The 23612-nt window shown below is 56.5% G+C and overlaps 1 protein-coding gene across 15 annotated transcripts in view; it reads left to right on the top strand.

Annotated features, from left to right (window-relative positions):
• The window catches only part of TNK2 (tyrosine kinase non receptor 2), a 39958-nt gene extending 17796 nt beyond the window's left edge, over window positions 1-22162 (top strand). For 3 of the 15 annotated variants that reach the window (XM_087439771.1, XM_087439769.1, XM_087439763.1), the window contains 16 exons: window positions 2608-2788; window positions 3826-3896; window positions 5731-5985; window positions 6919-7071; window positions 7600-7877; window positions 9361-9487; window positions 9906-10052; window positions 10135-10229; window positions 15296-15490; window positions 16972-17063; window positions 17377-17502; window positions 17640-17684; window positions 18422-19767; window positions 19870-19965; window positions 20125-20252; window positions 21375-22162. In XM_087439771.1, the coding sequence (XP_087295897.1) occupies window positions 2626-2788; window positions 3826-3896; window positions 5731-5985; window positions 6919-7071; window positions 7600-7877; window positions 9361-9487; window positions 9906-10052; window positions 10135-10229; window positions 15296-15490; window positions 16972-17063; window positions 17377-17502; window positions 17640-17684; window positions 18422-19767; window positions 19870-19965; window positions 20125-20252; window positions 21375-21381 (3324 nt within the window). In that variant the 5' untranslated portion in view covers window positions 2608-2625 and the 3' untranslated portion in view covers window positions 21382-22162. The other 12 variants (XM_087439768.1, XM_087439770.1, XR_015554440.1 and 9 more) reach the window with 12 other exon arrangements.
• The last annotated feature ends 1450 nt before the right edge of the window (window positions 22163-23612 follow it).

The following is a 23612-nucleotide window of genomic DNA, read 5'->3' as shown; positions in this document are numbered from 1 at the left end:
CTGCCTCCTACCCTAGAGGAGTCTAGGAATGGGGAGACGGGAGCCCTGGGACTTGGGGACTGGGAAAGAGGAGGAGGGGGCCTTCAGACCGCTTGCCCTGTGGCAAGCCCCGTCGTATGGCTCGCTGTGTAGGAGGTGGGATCACTTTGCTCCAGGGACAGGGTAGTGACGGTGGAAATGCTGGCTGGCCCTGCCTGGTCACTGCCTAGGTCAGTGATTTTCACAGTGCACCTTGGGGTCTTTCTTCTGGAGAGCAGTGGTGCCCTGCCCTCTGAAGCCCACACCCTGTTGTTTGTAGCTGATGGTTTTGTTGAGGGTAAGTGAGTTAATACAGCTAAATGCTTAGAACTGTGCCCAGCATATAGTAAGTGTAGTTGAAGTGTTGGAGTTATTTTTATTGTTATTCTTCTTAAATAAAATTAGTAGAAATATTACCTGTTTACTGTGTGTTTGTGTGGATAGTCAGCATAACGCCATCTGTAACGTGAAGGAGAAATGAAAGGAAAGGAGTTATAACATTTCATGAATTGCAATGTGTCCGTACATCTGATGTAATAAAGTTGTCAGGTGCTGAGCCCTCCGGTAGAACCACAAAGGCAGTATCTCCAGGTGCTGACTGAGAGGGGAGTTTTGATATAATAAGGACGGGTTGCCTTCAGTGACATTTTTCTGAATAGTGGACAACTTTTTCTAAGTTCTGAACAAAGCAGAGGCTGGTTTTCCCTCAGTTTACACAGTAGGTCCGTTCCAGGAAAATTCAATGTGTATTAAAACTGCAAAAATACTTTTCTATTCACGTGTAAAATGGAATTTGATTTTAGGTTCAGATGATGATAAGCAGATTTTTCACCTGCATGAATTAAGTTGTGTGGGATTTGAGACGAGGTGAGACTGTCCTGGGCATTGGTGGATGACTCGTGTTCTTGTCCCCTACTACCCACTAAATGCCACTAGTGGCCCCCAACATTGTGACAACCAGAAGTGTCCCCTAGGGGGTTGTCAAGCCCTCGTGAGAACCATCTGGGTAAAAGGTTACAACTTAAAGTTTGGAAACCCCCTCTGGCCCAGCCGCCTTGGTGGAGGAGCCAGGGTTTGAACTGAGGGCTTCTCATTCGCATTTGTCACTCTGAGCTGCCTGGGAAAGGCTGAACTCCAGGCACTGGGTTGGCAGCACCGCTGGGAACTGTGGGGGCAGGAGGCTCAAGCTGGGCCACAGCTATGAGCGCCTGCTTCTCTTAGTGCAACCTGTGATGAGAGCTGGGGGACAAGGCCACCTCTGAGTTGGGGAGGAGGGGGTCACGGGGCAGCTGACCTTTTGCCTCTTGCCTGTCTTCCTCAGTGGGGATTGAATACCGGTCAGAGGCTGGCCTGGCCAAGCCCTCAGCTCTGAGGTGTCTTACTTGGACAGGATGAGTTAGGTGTCCAGTGGATCAGGCTGCTTAGCTTTGAGGGTGCCACCGGCCTCTTTTTTCTGGGCCCAGAGGTCACTCACTGGTGGCCCTTTGGCTGATTGTGGCCTGCACATGTGTTCTGTTTGGGCAGCACATCGCGTGTGTGTGTGCAGTTCAGACGTGAATTTGTCGACATAGTTAAAAAGTCAAGAGAAAGATACAACGTTAAGTGAAAACAAGGAACAGAATGGTGTGGGTAACGTGTGAATATTTGTGTGGGGGAAAGGCAAAGTCTGCAACGATTAAGAGTCGTTAATGGCAGCGGGCTCTGGGGATGGGGAGCTAGGTGGCTGTGCAGTGAGGGAGGGAATGAGACTTTATGGTTCCTGTGTGCCTTTTGAATATTTTACCATGTGCATATATTACCTTTACAAAAAAATTTTTAATGGCACAATTTCACATATACATTCAGATTTCTGGTATTTCTTGAAAAAATTGAAAGCTTTGACAACACTGGGCCACAGTCTGTTATGAAAGCTATTGAGGGGAGCTGAGCAGTGCTGCCTCTTGAGCCCCCACCCTCCTTCTTGTCTTCCCCTCACCGTGGTCCTGGTGGCACTCGAGTGGCAGCCTGTGAAGTGGTCTTTGGATTGGGGAGAGGCTCTGGCGGTGTCAGGCTTTGGGAGGAACTTAGCTAGAGCTCATCTAGTCCAAGCTCTTTCTGTGGGGTCCGTCAGGTCTGGGGAGCCCATGGATGGGTCTCAAGGGATGGTGTATCCACTGCACCCCCCCCCCAATTTTTCATTAAAACTTTATGAGTGAGAATGTGTATATTTTCCTGGAGACACAACCGATCGTTTTCATCAGATTCTCAAAGGACTTGTGACCCTAGGAGAGTTTCAGAGCCCATGGAGAACCTGAGAACAGAGGGGTTGATCTCAGGTCACTGGGCCATGGACCACAGAATTTGAGGGTAAGACCCTGACTCCAGGGCCTGGGCTCTATCCCAGCTGCCCTAATTCTACCTCTGTTGCTGGCAGGATGGGCCGGGTGGGTATAGGCATTCTATACAGCCCTTTTAGGGGAGCAAGACAGTGGTTTGAGTCCTTCCCCGCAGCAGCATAGTGGGATGTGGGTGAGTCCAGGGCACTCGGGGCAGGGTTCCCTGTTGCTCCCTGCATCCCCTGGTCCCTGAGCCGTTCTTCGGTCCCCACAGAGGCTGGGGAGCAGCAGCATGCAGCCGGAGGAGGGCACAGGCTGGCTGCTGGAGCTGCTGTCCGAGGTGCAACTGCAACAGTACTTCCTGCGGCTCCGCGACGACCTCAACGTCACCCGCCTGTCCCACTTTGAGTATGTCAAGAATGAGGACCTGGAGAAGATTGGCATGGGCCGGCCTGGTAGGTGGGGAGGTTGGCCTTGCTTGTCGTTTCCCCACTGACCCTTTACCTCCTCTATCCTCAGGATGGCCAACCTCAGGGAATAGCCCTCCCCCTTTATTCCATGGGGTGGCCTAGCTGAGAACTCTCACTGCCTGTCCAGCAGCCCCCGAGGTGGGGGGAAGGGCATCGGTAGGTGCTGCCCACAGAGAGTGCATGAGGACAGTTGGCGGTGGTAAAGGGGAATTGGGGTTTGAGGAGTCTTAAAGCTCTGGCTACCCAGGATTAATTACGCACCGCTTTTTGTTTGTTTGGACATTTGTAGGACGTATTTCTTCTGTCTCCTCCTCCTTTATAAGTGTAGAATTGGGTCTGTTCTCTTCATTTTGAACCCCAAAGTGGTCCATGTCCAGTGATCTCTGGAGAAGGGAAGATAAAAACGCTTAGATGCTTTGCTAATTTTCTGTTACTCCATCTCTTCCTCTCTTTGTCTCTCTGTCAAAGATCTGCTCTGTAAGTTGAACTCATTTCTTTTCTGTGTATTTATGCTAAAAGTGGTGGTTGTAGCGTCTAGAAAGTCATGGTGTTCTCTGTAGAACATTAGAAACTTATTAATGCATTCAACTTAAAATAGCTAAATAACTTATAATGTGCTAAATTAGACACTTATGCTACTTTTGGCCTGGATAGTTGGTGTCTGATGCCAGTAACGTAATAAAATTATATGAGAGAAAACTAAAAATTGGGAAAATTCTATCCGTTACTTTGATTTTTTTTTTTCCCCCTTGAGAGTTGGGAAGAGAACAGTACTGTTCAGTTTTGGTGGTTAAACCCCTCCATCTGGTTTGAGAACCACTGCTAGAAGTGGAATGCAGTGGCCGTCTGGTTAATTGCAGCCCCTGGTTGGTTGGGACGGTTTATTTCCTTGGTGTCATTGTGCCGTGTGGTGTCTAGTGGTGGACCCACCTCGGGGACTGAGGAAGCCTGCCGGTGGGCAGCAGCATCTCTGGGGGGTGTGAGCCGCCTTAACCACACAGGTTACCCTTCCCTCCGCGCAGGCCAGCGGCGGCTGTGGGAGGCTGTGAAGAGGAGAAAGGCCATGTGCAAACGCAAGTCCTGGATGAGTAAGGTGTGTGAACAAGGAGCGAGATGGGGTGGGCAGCCTCACGGGGCCCCACTCTGTTGTCTGTGCTGGGGACCTTCCCCCGTTCCCAGGCAGGTATCATCTCGCACTTTGTACAGACCTCCGTCCTCCAGGGTCTTATCAGGCAGGGTACTTGTAGAGCTGCCTGACTGAGTGTCTGTCTCCGCCAGAGATGGCACGTGAGCGGCCTGCGTGCAGCCATGGCTTCACATCCCTCCCGCTGTGGAGTGCTGGGTGCTTGTTGACAAGTGCCCCGTAACTTGAGCCCTTGCTCTGTCTGAGTGTTGGGGCCAGTGTCCAGCATGGGGTGGTGGGGACTGTCTGGACCTGGGATATCTTTGCTTTGCTTCCCTCCTCCCCCTCCCTAGTCTGTGGAGGGTTTCTCTGGTCATCTGGCCCTGCTGACAGCTTCCTTCCCCTCGGCCTGCCCCCCTGCCCTTTGCCCTAATTTGGGTCTCTGGAGTGGTGAGTCCCTGGTCTGACTCAGTGGAACTTTGCCCATTGTCTGGAAGACAATGCCGGAGGAAGTGAACCAGCCAGAGCCTTCCCTCCCCACTTCTGGCCTCAGGGCTGGGGTGGGGGACGGGCAGGGCAGAACAGCTGGAGTGAGATTGGGCAGCAGAGATTTCCTGGCTGTGATCTAGCAAAGGGGCTGTCTCTTGGGATCCTGTGGCCTTTTCTGGGGACACTGTCCTGGTCCCTTGCCCAGGTTTTAGGGAAGGATAAGTGTGTGGGGCAGGTGAAGCTATGAGGAAAGAGCTGTGCAGTGTGCCAGGATTCAGGGGTCTTGGATCTACTACCGACTCGCAGGAGGTCCCCAGGCCGGATTTGAGGCATGTCTTCAGTAAAATAGTGCTGGCCACGCTTGCCTAGCTCACCTCCCAGGGCTGTGGGGAGGGTCCCTTGTGGTAAAGGCTGTGAATGGCCTTGTCAGCTGAACATTGCTTGCAAACGTAAGGGATTCCAGTTTCTGGGAGGAAGGACAGAGCAGCAGCCAGAAGAGCCCTCCAGATTGGAGACACCCCCTACCCCATACAGATAAGGCTCTGCCAAAGTTGGGGGGCAGGGGTCCAACTGGGCAGAGTCTGCAGCCTGAAGCCAAGGCTTTGGGTGCCCTAGTGGGGTGGCCAAGTCAGACTGACGGGGCCAGCTCTGACCTTCAGGGCCTCCTTCTTCCTGTGCGCTGACCTTCGGCCCTTCCCTCTCCAGCCCAGGCTGCAGAGTCCTTGGTAATCTTCCTTCTTTCTGAGCCTCAGCTCTAGGTGCCCCTCCAGAAGCCCAGTTGTCTTCCCAGGCCTTTCCCCAGCAAAGCCTTGCTTCATCTGCACCCCCACACACACTCACGGTCCAACCTCAGGCTCAAATTATCCTCTCCCCTGGCAGGATGAAGGGCAGCCGACTCCCTGGGGAGGGTGGACAGACAGCGCCAAATGGGCAACTCAGAAAAGGGGCCAGGGCTAAAAATGGACGGGGAGGTGGTTGTGGAGGGCCCCTCAGGCTCCTGCCCATCTGCTCGGGTTAGGGTTGGAGTCTGTGCTGGGTAGAGGGGAAAGGGAGGGACGGCTTGGGCAGAAGGTGATGCCTGGAGTGGCTTTAGGTTGTCCCTGACCCCACAGCTGGGTGTGGGGCCACGGTAGCCACAAGCTACATGCATGTCAGTCCATGTCTGGCACACACCCTGAGGCCAAACTGTGGGTTCCGTTTGGGGGTGTGGTCAGGAGGGGGCATGGGCCTCCAGTTTGGCAAAGCCAGGACATATCTGAAGGCCTATCCCAGGACCAAGTGGGGCAGGACTGAGTGACTGGCTCTGGGACCTCAGGGTTCCATCTGGCCCCTGGCTGCCTTCAAACAGGTGTTCAGTGGAAAGCGGTTGGAGGCTGAGTTCCCCCCTCATCACTCTCAGAGCACCTTCCGGAAGACCTCGCCCACCCCAGGGGGCCCAACAGGGGAGGGGCCCCTGCAGAGCCTCACCTGCCTCATTGGGGAGAAGGACCTGCATCTCTTCGAGAAACTGGGAGATGGCTCCTTTGGCGTGGTGCGCAGGGGCGAGTGGGACGCCCCCTCGGGGAAGACGGTGAGCTTTCTGGGTCCTCTGGGGTGAGGCCCTGCTCTGCCCTCTAGGTGGATCTGTCCACTCTGCTGGGACGTGAAGGGAGCTGGGAATAGGTCGCACAGTGGCACGCCCTGGAGTCTGTGCTCAGGTTAACTAGACACGTCTGTTTCTTTTTTCAGTTATAAAAATAATTTACTTATAATAAAGTTTGGAAACTATTTAAAAAATAAGAAAAAAAATTTGCCTGTAATCCTGTCACTCAGAGGAAGCAGAGTTAGCATTTCTGCCTTTTCTCCCTTCTCAGGTATATTGTTGAATTTAATTAAGATACTAATTTTGGATACAGTTTTTAAATCTTGCCCTTGGGTCTTGGTGTCATATTTCAAAGTTTCTTGCCAGAGGATAGATAGCTTGTAAACAATAAAGCGTACAGTTCTTGAGGTTACACTCAGGGAGTTTTTACACGTGCTTGGACCCATGTAAGCAATGCCCGGATCATGATGGAGAACATTTCCATCTCCCCAGAAAGGCTCCCTCATGTCTCTTCCACTGTGTAGCCCCTTTTTCCAGGGAAGCCGCTATTCTGACTTCTGTCACCATAGATTAGTTTTTTGGCATTATATTGAAAGCATTTTCCTTTCACACCAAAAATGCTTTTAATATTCCATTTTATTATGACAGTTTAGTATTCTGTTGTCATACTGGTCATCTTTTACCTTATGGTTGCTATTTAACCTGGGCATTCACCCAGGGAGGGGAGGCCCAGCTGATGGCCCCTGGGGGTCAGCCAGCTGTCCTCCCCCAGCCAGGCCACAGGCACCTGTGACATGCTCACCCACCAGGATGAGCAGCTCGGAGGCAGAGATGTTTGAGCTGAGTTGGAGGGAGGAGCCGACTGGCTCAGTGTTGGTGGGTGGGCTCTGTCCTGACTCTCTGTGATCCCGCTCTGGGCAGGTGAGTGTGGCTGTGAAGTGCCTGAAGCCTGATGTGCTGAGCCAGCCAGAGGCCATGGACGACTTCATCCGGGAGGTCAATGCCATGCACTCGCTTGACCATCGAAACCTCATTCGCCTCTATGGTGTGGTGCTCACGCCGCCCATGAAGATGGTGAATACGGGGAGGGGCTGTGGTCTCTGGGCCCCTGGTCCCCCCATCCTCCTGCCTGTGCTGTGGTTACTCCCTTCATCCTGACAAAGGTCAGAGGTCCCCCAGATCCTGCTTTGGATCCCCTACCTGATACAGCAGAGGGGCTCATGGGCCTGGCCCAGTACTGACGGTGTCCACTGGAGCCATGTCCATCTCTGGATTTTGCTCATGTTCATCTCTGGATTTTGCTCATGTTCATTGGCAGAGAGTTACATCCATGGGAGGGGCTGGCCCTAGAGTTTAGTTTTTGGAATTTCTAACCTGAGCCTCTTTGGGTTGCTTCTCTGGGCCTCAGTTTCCCACATTGCCTAGAGGGAGAGGCTTGGGAAGCTGTAGGACTCCTAGAGGTCCCCAGAGGACAGGCCAGGAAGGGGCACCGAGCATGGCTCTGGCAGGCCTTCAGGAGAGGGACTGGGAGCCCAGCCTGGGTGCTGAAGGAGGGGCAGGGCTCAGTCATGCTTATTCCTCCTGCCTTCTCTGTGGCCTCAGGTAACAGAGCTGGCGCCTCTGGGATCTTTGTTGGACCGGCTGCGTAAGCACCAGGGCCACTTCCTCCTGGGTACTCTGAGCCGCTACGCTGTGCAGGTGGCTGAGGGCATGGGCTACCTGGAGTCCAAGCGCTTTATTCACCGTGACCTGGCTGCCCGCAATCTGCTCTTGGCCACCCGCGACCTGGTCAAGATTGGGGACTTCGGGCTGATGAGAGCACTCCCCCAGAATGATGACCACTACGTCATGCAGGAGCATCGCAAGGTGCCCTTTGCCTGGTGAGGGGCAGGTGCTGCCAGCTCACAGGGCCTGGACCCCACTCTGCCCCACCCTGGTCCCTGCACACCCAGGCCTCAGCTTCCAAGGCCTTTTATACTCACAGCAGCCCTTGTCTCTTCTGGGCCTGGGCTGCCCGTCTTGTGTGCCCATCCGTTCACTCATCCGTCCAGGAATTCTTGAGGGCCCGTGTGCCAGGTACTGGAATGCACAGGGATGAGTGCTGTGGGGACTTCTAAAGGCTTCCTGGAGAATTCAACATTAAGCTCCTGAAATATCAGGAGAAGTTAGCCAGGCAAAGACTGGTTGGTAAGCACATTCCAGGTAGAGCTAGCGGCAGGTAGGGCCAGACCACGCTGGGCCTCGGAGACTGTCACCAGGGATGTTTACCTGCACACTGGGGTGGTACTTGGCCCTGCCCTCTGTGTGAGCTTATCCTGTGCTGAGACCATCGTGGTCTTCTGGTGTCTGTGGCACCCAAAGGAGAGTGGTCTCCCTGCTTTGGGGTGGGAGGAGTCAGTCTAGTTCTGCTTGCCAGAAAGCCCTTATAATCCAGGATGTACAGTCACCCTGATTAATAACTAACTTTACACCCTGGTGACTGTCCATCCTGGATTATGCCTGTTGTCCTGGGGTAATTAGTAGCACCCCCTTTCATACTCAAGCATGCTGGTTCAGATGGTAAATTATAAGGCCACATTTTTTTATGCAGCACCCTTGAAACAACCCTGTGAAGTGAGCAGGTTGTTGTTATTCCCATTTCACAGATGAGGAACACAAGGTTTAGAGATGTTGAGTGGCTTTCTGTGGGTCCCACCCCCTTTGAATGGCAGGGCCAGCTCATGAGCGATCCCCTGAGTGATCCTCCGATTCCCATCCAGGGCAGCGGCCTCTCACTCTCCGCCTCAGCCTGCCATGGAACACCACTTTGCTGGCTTCACTGCAGGGGTGTTTCTCTTCTTCACCCAAGGGGGAGTTCCGGAGGGAGTGTGGGGATATTTGCGTGAAGCCACTGTGACTGTTCCCACCCATTTTGGTTCTTCCCCAGGCCCTATCCAAATTTCCCACCCACAGCTTCCTGCTGAAATGACCCAAATCCTAGGATCCTGCCCAAAATCTGGAAATTGTCATCCTCCCACCACAGTTAGAAGACAGCCTGAAATCTCCCCCTTCCTCCCCCATGCCCCTGGAGCTTCTGACCTTCTTCCTTTCCCTGCTCCCCTGACCTGGGGCCTTCACCCTCTCCCCGCCCCAGGCTGCGTGTGGATAAGAGACCTGAGCATAGATGATTTACTGCGGGTCTGTGCCCCCCACGGTCAAGAGGTCCTGCCCTGTCCATGTCATACCGTGTCCCCAACACCTGCTGTTGAGCCTGGCACACGGGGCAACTACAATCTTGTTGAATGAGCATTTTATGTCTATTGGGGCTGATGCGGGTAGGGTGATCTGAGAGGCCTTCTTCTGTCTGACCCCTGCCTCTGCCAGGTGTGCCCCTGAGAGCCTGAAGACACGCACCTTCTCCCATGCCAGCGACACTTGGATGTTTGGGGTAACGTTGTGGGAGATGTTCACCTATGGCCAGGAGCCCTGGATTGGCCTCAATGGCAGTCAGGTGAGGGGCTGGGGACGTGCTCCCCATAGGGTGGTGGTGGTGGGGCATTGATTTGATCCCGGGCTCACAACCTAGTTCTCTTGGACTGGCTCTTCTCTGCAGGAGTCCCATCCCCCATACCCTGTGTCTGCATGACCTCTTAGATAGCTGAGTAGAGAGAAGGGCCCCCAGTGATCAGGAGAGGGATGGGCTGGGGTTTGCTCGAATTCTTAGCCCTTGCCACAGCCACCTGTCCAGAGGCCCTAGACCTGGGGGTGAGGGTCAGAGGCCTGGGGATAGGCCCAGCCCCTGTAGGCAGACCTCTTTGGGGTGCAGGCATGGCGGCCTGCACCTCTAGTTATTCCGTGGGCTGGAGGGAAGATGGGAAGTGAAGAGCTGAGTGCTCTGCTTGTCCTCACACTGCACCACCCACCACCAGATCCTGCATAAGATTGACAAGGAGGGGGAGCGTCTGCCCCGGCCTGAGGACTGCCCCCAGGACATCTACAATGTCATGGTCCAGTGCTGGGCTCACAAGCCAGAGGACAGACCTACCTTTGTCGCCTTGCGGGACTTCCTGCTGGAGGTGGGGGCTGGTCTGCCCAGAGGGCTGGGGTATCCAAGCAGGGGTTGGTCCGGGCTGGGCAGTGACCTGTCTCTGCCCCCAGGCCCAGCCCACTGATATGCGGGCCCTTCAGGACTTTGAGGAACCAGACAAGCTGCACATCCAGATGAATGACGTCATCACCGTCATCGAGGGGAGGTAGGGAGCTCGGGGCCGCACCTGCACTGCCTTGAAGGCGCAGGGTGGTGGGGCCTGTGGGTGAGAGCTCTTCTGCCTCCACGGTCCCCCGGTGACCCACAGGCTGTGGTGGGCCAGATCCAGCCTCGGGAGAGGACAGGCCTGCATCCACCCGAGTGCTCGGAGTTAAGTACGCAGGTGCTGCCGCTCCCCGGGAATTTCCCTGTCTAGCACCGCGCCGCCTACACCACCACCACCCAGTTCCCACCTGGCTCTAGCCCTGGCTGTGTGCGTCAGGGCCAAACTGCCCTTGTGGTGTTATGGTGAGGCATAGGAAGTGGCTCAGCCTGGCCTCAAGGCCACAGCTGGGGACTCTGGAACTCTTGAACATTCCTCTTGTAGTCCTGCCCTCTCCTCCCTACCTCCTCCCAGGGTAAGGACTCTTAACTACCCACCTGGGTGCCTTTCAGTACCCAAAGCAGCCCCACCCTCTTCCTGGCAGCCTCTGCCCTCCCACTGAGCCCCACTGCTCCTTCCTGGGGCTCCCCTCCATCCTCTGCTGCCCCCGCCTCCACCTTTCTGTCCCCAGTCTCCCCTCTCAGGGCTTCGATTCCTGCACCCTCCCTCTCCCTCACACCTGGCAACACGGGTCTCTGCCCACAGGCAGCATCTCCTGAGTCACCCTCTCCTACCTGCAGCCCCCGCAGTTCAAGCCACCTGCCCTGGAGGCCCCACCCACCATCACCCCACCCTCTGTTATCTGATCCCCAAGGTGTCTGAGAAACTGGTTGGGGCAGGGCAGGCTTGAGATGCCTTTGGCATTGGGGGTGAGCATGGAGGACCAGGAAGAGGAGTGATGCAAAGGAAATTCCCTGTGCTCCCAGCTTCTCTGACTCAGAGCCAGGCAGGGATGGGGGCAGGGGCTGCTTCCCACAGAACCCTTTCTACCTGGACTTCAGATTTGGGGGTCTGCAGCCTTTGGTTAAACCTGGTGCCTCATGGGGGTTGTGAGAGGGGAGAGCCTCTGGGTCTGGGTCAGAGTGATGGCGTAGGCCCTGGAACCCAGGCTGGTTGTGGAGGAACGTGACCTGCACCCACTGTGGACCCAGCACCTCTTTCCCCGGCTGGGGCCCCCCTGTCTTTGGGCCCAGTGTCTGGGACTAAGAATGGCATACCAACAAGTTGCATTGGGCGGGGGGGTCTGTGGTCAGGGAGTCAGTGGTGGTGGACAGAAGCAGAAAGCTTCTAGAAGGAGAGAGGCTTGGGGGACAGGAAGGAATGTAGTCTGTGGTTTGGAGCTGAGGGGCCAGGGAATGGGTGGCAGGCGTGGCACTCTGGGGAGCAGTCTGGAAATAGGAAGACTAGCCTGAGGGCCACTCTGGAGGTACATGGCAGGACCTTAAGTCAGAAGTCCAGGCCTACAACCATTCCCACCTCCAGGAGCCAGAGGGCCTTGGACCTGACCCCTTTCGTGCCATGTAGTCCCCAGGTCTTTACTTCCTCCATCCCTTGCTTTCAGTGGGGGCCTGTGTGCCAGGGCCCCATGTTCCCCGGGGGATGACTTAGGAGCTTCCTGAGAAGCTCAGGGTGTTTCTGGGGCATGTGTCTCTGGAGCTAGCGCCCTGGGTCACCACTGGAGGTGAGGAGGGGTCAGGACAGCCACTCCTCCTGGGAGGCCACCATGGGTGTGCCCTGCCCCGCCCTTCCGTCTCAGGCTCCAGTTGGCCCCAGCTGCTAGCTCTGCTGCTGCCTTCCAGTGTGGGCTCGCTGGGCTCCTCCTCCAGGGCCACCAGCCCGACTTGGACCATAGCGCCTGCCCTTGGTCCCTGGAGCTGCTCAGGAGGTGGGAGGTGAGGGGCAGGAGGCCACGACAGCCGGTGAGGCTTTGGGAGTGGGCCTGTGTGTCGGTGGTACCACAGCTTGACCTCTGCCCCCTTGTTTTCTCGGGGCCTGAATATCTGTGTTTGTTTGGCTGGCTCTGTGTCCATGTCTTCGGGTGGATGGGCTTTCTGTTCCTGTGCGTCCCTTTGGGTCCAGGTTTGTGTGTGTGGGTCTCTATGTGTTTCTCCGCCTGCTCTCAGCCTGGCTCTCAGCTCTCTCCGCATCTGTGCTCTGCTGTCAGTCTCAGATCCCTGCTTGTGGCTCTGTCTCCGGTATTTGTTTCCTAGTCCAGAGTCTGGGAGCCCCCTTGCCCCTGGCTCTGACTTATTCTGTAGGCCCAGTGCTTCTCGGGGGACCAGGCAGTGGACAAAGAGGAGACCTAAATGCTCTGTCAGCCAGGCATGTGAGGCTCTGTTTAGACTGAGGGACCGTGATGACTGCTCTTTCCCAGGGGGTCTCATTGGGAGGCTGGGATGCTGGCAGCACTTTCATGTTCTGTTTTGTGGAACTGGAGAAGAGGGACAGAGGTTTTGAAATCCATTTGCAGGTCCTTGGCCTGGCCTGGTCCCTGGAGCCTCTGTTTCCTGTTGTAGGTGGGGGAGGGGGAAGCAAGGGTCTGTGCTGTCCCTCGAGGCCAGGGGCTGCTTGGGACACCCGGAGAGAAGTGGGCTAGCTGGTGTTTTGAGCAGAAAGTTCAAGCAACGTTTGTCAACCTTTTCTGGCCTCCCTTAGGCAGGACTGGGACAAGGACTGACACTTCTGGTCCCCAGTAGAGCGGGGCAGCCTTAGGCAGTTCTCAGCCCAGGCCTCAGTTTCCCAGGTGCTGCCTCACCTCTTGCTTGTCCCAGGACGCTGACAGGCAGCAGGAAATAGAAAACTCGCGCTGGGGGTGCTGGGCCTTCTCTCACTCCCTCAGGGACTCCCCGTCTGTGTCTGTCTTTGCTGCAGTGACTGCCCGATTGCTTGGCCCTGCTGTTGCCGTGGAGACTCTGGCCTGTTCTCTGAGGGGCAAGTCAGAGTGTGGCCAGAGCAGGCCGGGTGGGAAGGAATGGCCTCGGTTCTCTCTGGGCTGCTGGTACCCCAGCCCCACCGAGCCTCAGAGGGGATGGGTGGGCAGTGCAATGTAGCATTGGCCATCTCGGGAGTTACATTTGAGCCTTGTCAGGAGGATGCTGCTTCTGCGTGTTTGGATGCAATTCCCAAAGAATTGCACGTAGTCTGTGCTCCAACTCCCCCTCCCCGAATAGCAAAGACGTTTTTGAGAAGTGGCATCAGGACTGCCAGCAGTCATGGGGGCTCTTGCCTCGGCCATACCTGTAATAAAGGGAGGTGGGCTCGGCTCTCTCCTCCCTCCTCCCTCTCAGAAGTGGGTCCGAAGGAGGCTTCTGTGTGAGGAGCTTGGCTGTGTTGGCAAAAGGAGAGGAGCAGAGGGAGTGACCTCCTGTCAGTCTGGCTTTGCTCAGGGTCCACACAGCGGGGCATGGTCATGGGGTAGACCTGGCCTTGAACGTGAATCCATTCTACTCTGCACTGCATCTCTGCCTCAGCTGCGTTTCTCACCCAGGTTAATGAGCACCTCTGAAGAGGTGTGGAGAGCAGAGTCCAACGTCCAGCCCTGGGTTGGTGCCTGAGACAGTTCCGTGAAGGGGCACACGGAACCCGGGTCGCCAGTGGTGGTGGGGGAGCACAGCAGCGGGGTCCCCTGGTGCCAGGCTTTCTTCCCTGCCCCGCTTCACAGGAGGTCCTTGACCTCAGCTGGCCCTGGGTGGGGGGTTCTCTTCTTGGAATGGCTCTGCTAAATTTGGATGGGCTTTGTCCCTTCCCGGGTGTTGTCCTCTCTTCTTCCTTTCTTTCCTGCCCTTCCCACCCAGAGGGCAGGGTGGTAATCACAGGGTTGCTGTGTCTGTGGTGGGCCGGTCAGCGGCCTTGTTTACAAGGAGGCTGGACTCCTACCCCTCCCCCACCCCACCTCTCGGCTCCCCAAGGACTGCTGTTCGTGGGGTTCAACTTTTGCTCTCTGAAACAGGCTGTGTGGGGGTCACGCTGCCCCAGGGGGCTGCATCACCTCACAGAGGAGGGTCCAAGTGCTCAGGCCTCGCTGCCTCCTTGCAGCCTCCATCCTCCCCTACCTTCTCCGGTCTGGCTGCAGTTTGGAGGGGACCTTTCTTTACGCTCCTGGCCACGGACAGGTGACGTACAGGTGGCGAGTTGACTGTGAGGGCACGCGGTTTGGTGCCACGTGTGTCCACCACAGCAGCATGATGCTGTCGCCACCTCTGCCTGAGCCCAGATTCTGCCCACGTCCTCAGGTGTGAGTGATCCCTGTTGGCTGTTTAGCATTCGAAGCCTCCAGGAGGGTGCTCTGTTCTTTCTTGCCCGCCTGCCCCCACCCCCAGTCCAGGCTTAGGCCGCGTTCAACTGGTTTTGTATCTGAGGTCAGAGTGAGGGGTTGGTGGTCCCACAGTCCAGCCACACTGGGAGGTAGGTTCCCTTCTAGACCCCTTGTTTAAGACGAGGAGAGCTCCCAAGGAGGGAGATGGGGACAAGGGTGAGGGTCCCACAGCCCTGCCAGGGGGTGGCAGAAGGCATTAGAGACACGTAAACTGGTGGTGTGAAGGTGTGGGTTGCCCCAGGTGCTTCCAGACGCGTGAAGGGCTGAGTGCAGGAGGTGGGTCCTGGTTGGAGGGCTTGGCCCCGGCCCACTGCTAAGGCCATGGTGCCCCCTTGGGCCTCTGCAGCTCAGAACTCCCGGAACCGGCTGAAGAGTGAAATTGGGTGGTCAGAAGAGGACTGGGGCCCAGGCTTTGCCAGAGGGGAGGGAGGCAAGGAGGTACTGTGAGAAGGGCACTGGCTTTACAGATCGACAACTGGATTCGAATCCTGGGTTTGCCACAAGCTTTCTGGTCACTGTAGGCAAGTCATGTCACTTGTTTGAACCTGTTTCCTTATTTGTAAACTATAGGAAAAGCTGTCTGATCCACGTAGGTAGCTTAGGGTAAAGACTGTGTGCAAATAGCCAGGCCCATCCTGGGGGAGAGGCAGGTCATGGGGGGTTGCTGGAAGGAGGTGGGGTGATTCTGGGGCCGTAGCCCTCTGCCGAGGTGGTCAGGTATCGTGGCTAAAGAGAGCTTGGTATGAAAAGGGTCCCACTCCTTGGGGCCGTCCCACCACGCCCTGGTGTTCACCATGTCATCTCTCTTGGGCAGGGCTGAGAATTACTGGTGGCGTGGGCAGAACACGCGGACACTGTGTGTGGGGCCCTTCCCTCGCAATGTGGTGACCTCTGTGGCCGGCCTGTCGGCCCAGGACATCAGCCAGCCGCTGCAGAATAGCTTCATCCACACAGGGCATGGCGACAGCGACCCCCGCCACTGCTGGGGCTTCCCCGACAAGATCGACGAGTGAGTACCGGGCAGGGCCCTGCCTGGGGCTCAGGGCCAGCAGCCACTCCCTGGGACTCAGGCTCTTGTGGCTTCCGAGGTCCCCGTCATGACCGTGGGGGGAGTCTCTCATTGTTCAGCAGCTTTTACCTGTAGGCAGAGCTGAGATTAGGAGCTTCAGAGGATGGATCCACACTCCATTTGGTGGAAAGGCCTCCAGGGGCCGCAGCCTAGCCCCACCCCGGCTCGCTGGCTATAGGGACATGGACTTGGGCACAGCCTTTGGAACTGTTAAGTAGGAAAACTTCTCTAATGACCCCCAGCGATTGAGTAGCAGTTTCCTTTCTCCTGCTGGGAGTACCAGAGTGCTGGGGACAGGAGCTGCTGGGTCAGGCCTAGGGCACAGAGGCAGAAAGAACTCGCTGTGAGGAAACCTCAGAGGGAAGGTTAGGCAGCAGCTCAGCGCCCCCACCCGCCTGCTCACTTCAGGGAAGGGGGTTCGTCTTCTCGAAGTGAAATGATGAGGTCAATGGGGGGGCCTCTGGGGAGGACACAGAGGAGAAGAATTAGTCACTTCCTGGGTGCCCCGCCCCAGGGAGCCACCTGGCAGCTTCTCAGCCCAGGCCACCATGCCTCACTGCTGGCCCCAGGGGGCTTCCGGGCCACGCTCTCTGCAGCTCTCTCTCCTCTGACTTCTCCTGACACAGGTTTCTGCCCCCAAGGAGTGTGCTGAGGCAGGCCCTTCACCCCCGTGCCCCACCACACCAGAACACTAAGCTCTGGGAGGGTGGCCTGTGTCTCTCGCTCACAAGAGCCAGGCGAAGGCCTGAGAGAGTTGGGGCAGGAGAGCACAGACACCCTCCAGAAGGAGGCCCGGCACCCTCTGCCCCGTTCCTGGTGTGCCGTGACCAGCCCAGCCCCATTCCTCTGGGCTTTAATCAGCCCCAGTGACTAAGTCCCAGATCCTCACAGTTGGCACAGGGGTTGAGGGTGCATCGGGAGCAGGATGGGTGGCCCAGCCCCTACCGCGCCTCCTGGCAGTGGGGCAGAAGGATGCCTCCCGCCCACCCTGACCAGGAGAGTGCAACCCCCATGCCCCTGGGCCTGGTAGGGGAGAAGAGAGTGTCAGCAGGTGGCCTCCAGGCGTGGGTTGGTGTGCCGTGGGGGTTGCAGAGGGCCAGCTCTGCCCTTGTAGGGTCTTCTCGGAGCCCATACAGTCCTAGGCTTTTCAGCCCGCAGTCAGGAGCTCTTTGTCTGCCCTCTCTCCATGATACCCTCCCCTGCATACAGCTTAGATCTGCAGAAGGGAGCTACTGGGAGTTGCAAGTCCTGTGCTCGAGACCCAAGTCTGCAGGGGGCTAGGACGAGGTGGTCCCCTGGACACACTCAGGTTTTTGTTTTCCGCTTGACCCTGTGGGACGGCCCGGCATCTCCTGCAGAGATTCCTCACTGCTGCCCTCCACACCCTTTCCCCACCCCCTGACCTGGTTCTCTCCCCGCAGACTGTATCTGGGAAACCCCATGGACCCTCCCGACCTGCTGAGCGTGGAACTGAGCGCCTCCCAATCCGCCCAGCATCTGGGAAGGGTGAAAAGTAAGAGCCCCAACTTCCCGGCGTCCCCCGGCTCATCAGCCTCCCACGAGGGGCACTGTCTTCTCAGGCCATCCTGAGCCGGCTGTTCTGGCTCTGGAATGGTTGGGTCAGCACGGCAAGGGGACAGCTGTGTCCCTGGCTCCAGCTGGGCGTGGGGTGGAAGATGAGAGGCAGCTGTATCCGCCGAGGTGGGCATCCTCGGTCACTCCTGCGTTGGCCTGCCCGCCTCAGCTTCCCTCCTCCCTCCTCCTTCCCGCCGTGCTCAGATCCTGGCTTTCCTCACTGCCCCCTAATCCTGTTCTCCTCTCCCGAGCCAAAACCACCCCACGGGCTTCATCTTGGCCAGGAGCCTCATCCATCTCCCGGATCCTGGGCCTGTCGTTCCGGAACACGGTTTTCCCATCCTGCCGCCCCATTGCTTCCCATTGCTGTTGGGTTTGTACGTCACTCGCCCCTATTCACGGCTCTCTTTCTCTCCCTCCCCACTCTCTGCCCTCTTGTCTGGCTGTCTTCCCTCCCTGTCCTCTGTCTCTCCTGCTCTGCCCTCCTCTACTCTCCGCATGGCCTTTCTTGCAGGGGAGCCTCCACCTCGCCCACCTCAGCCTGCCATCTTCACTCAGAGTAAGTGGGGCCGCTCTTGGTGCCTCGGCCCCCGCCCCCTCTCTCCTCTCTTTCTTCCTCTCCTCCTGGAAGGTACAGAGCCCTGGCGGGTGGGCTGGGTGGGAGTGGAGTGGGTGAATGCTGGGAGCTTTGCTGCTGACCAGGCCCAGCATGCCTGCCTCTCCCCCACCCCAAAAGCCTGGGCTTCTGAAGCATGTGTGGTCCTGGCGCCCACCTCCGCCTCTCTCTGCCATTGCCTGGCCCTGTCCCACTCCCTTTGGGACCTGCAGAGGCTGTGTCTGGGCTTTCACGGCGGTGGGTCAGGAGCTCTGTCCTCTCCAGGGATAAGTTCTGTTGCCCTTGATGGTGGGGGATATCCCATAGCCCCCTGCCTGCACTAATGGTCTGCCGTAATGGGGTGGGATAGGGATTACTAACCAGGGCCCGTGAGCAGGGGTGTTTGGGCTCGTGTGTTGATGGAGGGGGCATCAGAGGCAGCCAAGTGTGGGGTGTTCCTTGCTCTAGCTGAGATAGAGGCACGGGTTCCATGTAGAGGGCTGACGGCATCCAGAGCACGTTCAGCCCTCCTGTGTGAATAGGGTTGGTGTGCATTGAGAATTTTGGCCACTGAGGGCTGACCTTGGGAGGAAGTGGGAGTGGGGAGTTGGTGGGGGATAGTTGGCTTTCTTCCCCACAGCCACCTTCCCTGTCCCCCTGCCTAATGCTGCCTCCCTGTCGGGGTCTCCCTTCCATCGCAGAACCAACCTACGACCCTGTGAGTGAGGAGCAAGACCTCCTGTCCAGCGACTTCAAGAGGCTGGGCCTGCGGAAGCCAGGCCTGCCCCGCGGGCTGTGGCTGGCGAAGCCCTCGGCCCGGGTGCCGGGCACCAAGGCAGGCCGTGGCAGCGGTGAGGTGACGCTCATTGACTTCGGCGAGGAGCCCGTGGTCCCAGCCCCACGGCCCTGTGCGCCCTCGCTGGCACAGCTGGCAATGGATGCCTGCTCCCTGCTGGACAAGACTCCGCCTCAGAGCCCCACACGGGCACTGCCCCGGCCTCTGCATCCCACGCCTGTGGTGGACTGGGATGCACGCCCACTGCCCCCGCCTCCAGCCTACGACGATGTGGCCCAAGATGAGGATGACTTTGAGGTCTGCTCCATCAACAGCACCCTGGTGGATGCAGGGGTCTCTGCTGGGCCCAGCCAGGGCGAGACCAACTACGCCTTTGTGCCCGAGCAGGCACGGCTCCTCACTCCCCTGGAGGACAACCTGTTCCTCCCGACCCAGGGTGGGAGCAAGCCGCCCGACTCGGCTCAGACCGCAGAGATCTTCCAGGCACTACAGCAGGAGTGCATGCAGCAGCTGCAGGTCCCGGCTGGCTTGCTGGTCCCCTCACCCAGCCCGCCAGGCGATGACAAGCCTCAGGTGCCCCCCCGGGTGCCCATCCCCCCGAGGCCCACACGCCCACGTGGTGAGCTGTCTCCAGCCCCCTCAGGCGAGGAGGAGATGGGGCGATGGCCTGGACCTGCCTCCCCTCCCCGGGTGCCTCCCCGGGAGCCCTTATCCCCTCAAGGCTCGAGGACCCCCAGCCCCCTGGTGCCACCTGGTAGCTCCCCGCTGCCACCCCGGCTCTCAAGCTCACCCGGGAGGACCATGCCCACCACTCAGAGCTTCGCCTCGGACCCCAAGTATGCCACCCCCCAGGTGATCCAGGCCCCTGGCCCACGAGCTGGTCCCTGCATCCTGCCCATCGTCCGCGATGGCAAGAAGGTCAGCAATACCCACTACTACCTGCTGCCTGAGCGCCCCCCCTATCTGGAGCGCTACCAGCGCTTCCTGCGTGAGACCCAGAGCCCTGAAGAGCCAGCCCCCCTGCCTGTGCCCTTGCTGCTGCCTCCACCCAGCACCCCAGCCCCTGCCGCCCCCACTGCTACTGTTCGACCGATGCCACAGGCTGCCCCAGACCCCAAGGCCAACTTCTCCACCAACAACAGCAACCCAGGGACCCGGCCACCACCCCTGAGGGCCACCACTCGGCTGCCACAGAGGGGCTGCCCTGGGGACGGGCCAGAGGCTGGACGGCCAGCAGATAAGATCCAGATGGTGAGTATCAGGCCTGGCTGTCGAGTGAGGAGGGGCAGGGGCCCGAGGGACACACAGAAACGGGCCCAAGTGGTGCTGACAGGTGGGGGTGGGTGTGCCCAGCTGCAGGCCATGGTGCATGGGGTGACCACAGAGGAGTGCCAGGCGGCCCTGCAGAGCCACAGCTGGAGCGTGCAGAGGGCTGCCCAGTATCTGAAGGTACCACCACCTCTTGCCCACTCTGGCTTTCAGGGACCCTGAAGACTGGTTCTGCTGCTCTCCCCTGCCCTCACCCCCCACCTCTGCTCTCCTCTGCCCCCACCTTGGTCTGGTGCCCCTCAGCCCGTGTGTCCCATGGCACCACCCTCTGCTCCTCAGGTGGAGCAGCTCTTTGGGTTGGGTCTGCGGCCGCGAGGCGAGTGCCACAAAGTGCTAGAGATGTTCGACTGGAACCTGGAGCAGGCCGGCTGCCACCTCCTGGGCTCCTGTGGCCCAGCCCACCACAAGTGAGCAAGCCCCACCCTGGCCCCTGCCTGTCCCTGGAGGGCTGTCCCGGGGCACACCACTCCAGGAGAAAGCCCAACACCTTGAGGCCACTCATGGCCAGGAGACACAGGGCTTTCCAGCTGAGCGGAGGGAAGGCGAGCCCCAATCCTGGGGCACAGACAGTTCTGGGGGAAAACAGTTTCTCCTAAGTGCGTTTATTTAGACTTTTTAGCACGTGGTTGTAGTGAACTAATGAGTAAAAAGGGAATCGGAGCATCTCTCGTTGCAGGGGGCTCGCTTCCCGGGCCTCTCCCACAGCACCCCCGAGCCCGTGCCAGGAGTTCAGGACCCAACGATTTACACAAATATTTCTCATCTTTTCATTTCATAGTTCAGTTTAAAGTAACAGAGTTTTAATGCCTTTTTAAAGAAACATCTAACAAAAAAAAATCTTTCCTATAAAAAATTCATGTGTATATATAACAAAATATCTAGATATATAAATAACATACAATGATATATATAGTATCACTATATATATATGAAAATTTTATCAAGTCAAAAAGTGCTGAAATGGGTAAATGCCAGCATCATCCCAGGAGAGGCGCTGGTGGGTGTGGGTTTCAGAGTCGTTGGGCTCTGGTGGCGGACAGACGGCCTGAGTTAGAGCCCTGCCCTCTGCTCATGGGCGGCGTCAGCCCCGCACGGGTCCTGATCTCTTGAGGTCCTTGTCTGTAAATGTGTATGAGTGATGGTGCCCACTTCACAGCAGTGGTTAGAAGAATCAGGAGAGCTGCGTCTGTCGTACCACACAGCAAGTGCCTGGCACACGGGACACCGTCATTGAACGTTAGCCATTATCTCGTGCTTATTCTTATTAACTTGCGTTCAAATAAACTTAGGCTTTATTGTGCCTGTCGCCCTCAGATGCTCTAATACACAGGACTGCTTATCTCGTATTTTTAGTTTGTTAGAGAAAAGAAAAAAGGCATCCCAAGATGATAAGTTTCAAAATTATTACCTAGAACTACCAGTTTTCAACTGATTTGCCTGTCACTGAGAGGCGCTCTCAATGGCCACCCACGCTGGACATCCCAGACTCTGTTGATGGAGGGCCTTTCTGGTTGTTTCCGATCCTTTAGGCGCTGAGACATCTGGAGAGCCGGAGGGTCTGCCCTGAAGGAATCACTTGAGCCTGTCCATCTGACAAAGGCAGGGAGATGCTCTGCCCAGGCCTGGAGGACCTGCTGCCACCTGCTGCTCCCAGTGGCACAGTGAGGCCAAGGCAGCAGGAGCCTGGGAGCCCCGTCTTGCCTGTTCCTCCCTCACCCAGCGCTGGCCCTGCAACTTCGGTTTAGCCCTCAGTGCCCCCAGCCAAGGTGCAGGAAGGGGCCCCGAGAAGGCAGGCCTGAGGGTGGCCTCAGCAGGCCCTGTGGCTGACCTGCCTCTGGCTCCAGTCCCTGGCAAGGCCTGGGGCTGGAGTGTGTCCCCAGTCAGGGAGGGTGTGTTGGCTACACAGAAAGGTGGACCAATACCTGGCAGGCCCTTCCCAGGGCTGGGCCCTTCTCCATGGAGCCCCTGGTGGGCAGTTGGAGTGTCGGACAGAATGTGACTTATGGCCTCGCCATGGATGTGTTATGGGACTTGGCTGGTCTTAGAATCTTCTGCCTGGAAATAGCCTGAGGTGGCTCAGGAAGCAGAGCAAGGGTGCCAGATCATTCTGTGGCAGGGACCAGGGCCCAAGGCCCCAGGGTTGGAAGGAGACCAAGAGGGTGGCTGCCCTGGAGGGACACCAGTGCTTCCTCTTTGACCCAGCTCTTCCCCTGTGCTGTTCCGTGTTTTCCCACCAGCCTCTGTTGCCAAAGTTGCTGCCCCAGCTATGGATACCTGCTTCTTCCAGAGAAATAAAGTTAATTTCTATTTTATGTTACTTACTTGTGCCTGCGTGTTTCTTTGCCTCTTGGTCAGCAGCCACTGCCGTCCGTCCAGGGCAGCAGGCCTCATAGCACCACCTGTGGACAGAGGGAGGAAGTGCAGGCCTGGTTGACCCTAAGGTCTCTCCCCTTGCAGAGCCTCCACCTGATGTCAGTGACTTGCAGCCCCATGTTTTTGCTGTCGAGTTCCCTAAGGCAGGATACACTGCAGGAGAGTACAGCAACTCAATTAGCTCAAGCTAAGCCAGAAACTTTAGTAATAGGGAAGTCTGCAATATGTGTAAGGATTTTAATTTTGTTTTTCTGAATAATATTTCACATGGTTTAAGATTTAAAAGGTGCTAAAATGTATGCAGTAAAGTCTCCCACCTCCTCCCCAGCAGCTGCCCTTATCATCAGTTTCTCATGTGTTTCTGGTTTTTTTCACTTAGTATTTTGAAGAGTTCCATAGCCACACCGATAAGATCTCCCCATTCTTGTATAGGATTGCCTGGATGCAGCATAAGCTGCATCAGGCAAACCAGGCAAACCAGGCCCCTTTTGATGAAGGGATATTTTGGTTGTTTCTGGTCCTTTGCAGTTACAACCCTTGCTGCAGTAAATGGTGTACGTGGGTTACTTTCCACTTGCGAGTCAGTCTGAAGGATGAGTTCCCAGAAGTGGAACTCCTGAGTTGAAGATATGTGCAGTAATGATGGGTCTTGCTGCACTGCTGTCCACAGAGGAGATTGTTCCAGTTGTCACAGCCACCAGTGTGTGTGAGAGCTTCCCATGGGTTACAGAGCCTTCTGGTTTTTGCCGGTCTGACAGGTGGAAAATGGTGTCTCTCTAGTTTCAATTTGCGTTTCTCTAATGAACAAATACACATTATGAAAAATAAGTTGGGCCATTTATTTTTCCTTTTCTATGAGCTACCTATTAATATCCTTGGCTCATTTAAAGTTAGATTATTAATCTGTTTCCTCCTGGGTTTTGGGAAATTACTGGTTCAAGGAAATTAGTCCTTTGGGCTTTTACCATTTTATCATCTGAACTTTAGGAAAAGAGGTAAATCATGAGAGAGTAAGCTGACGGCTTGGGTTTATTAAAACAAAGCCCCTTCTGGACGGGCCTGGGGGCTCTCCTTTGTGTGTCTGCAGCTCCTGTTTAGTCAAATATGATATCATAAAAGGGAAAAAGTTAGTATTAAGTAACCTTAGGGCTTTAGACCTGGATTCCATTCTCAGCTCTGTTTTATCTTGGAAGTTATTAACCTTACTGAGCCTGGGAACTGGGGGCGAGTAATTACTGCATTATAGATGGCGGTGAGGATTAAATGAGGTTACTTAGGTAACACATTTTGCTTAGTGCATGGGCTGTGGTAAGTACCCAATAAACGGTAATCATTATACATTTTATTTCTTCGTGTTCCTGCCTGTTTCTGCCAGTCGATAACTTTCATTATAC

Source organism: Ceratotherium simum, chromosome 15 (genome assembly GCF_057802395.1).
Source record: "Ceratotherium simum simum isolate JZ-2026a chromosome 15, ASM5780239v1, whole genome shotgun sequence".
NCBI classification, from domain to species: domain Eukaryota; kingdom Metazoa; phylum Chordata; class Mammalia; order Perissodactyla; family Rhinocerotidae; genus Ceratotherium; species Ceratotherium simum.
Note: the sequence above shows the minus strand (reverse complement) of the source record. Positions and strands in the feature narration are given on the sequence as shown.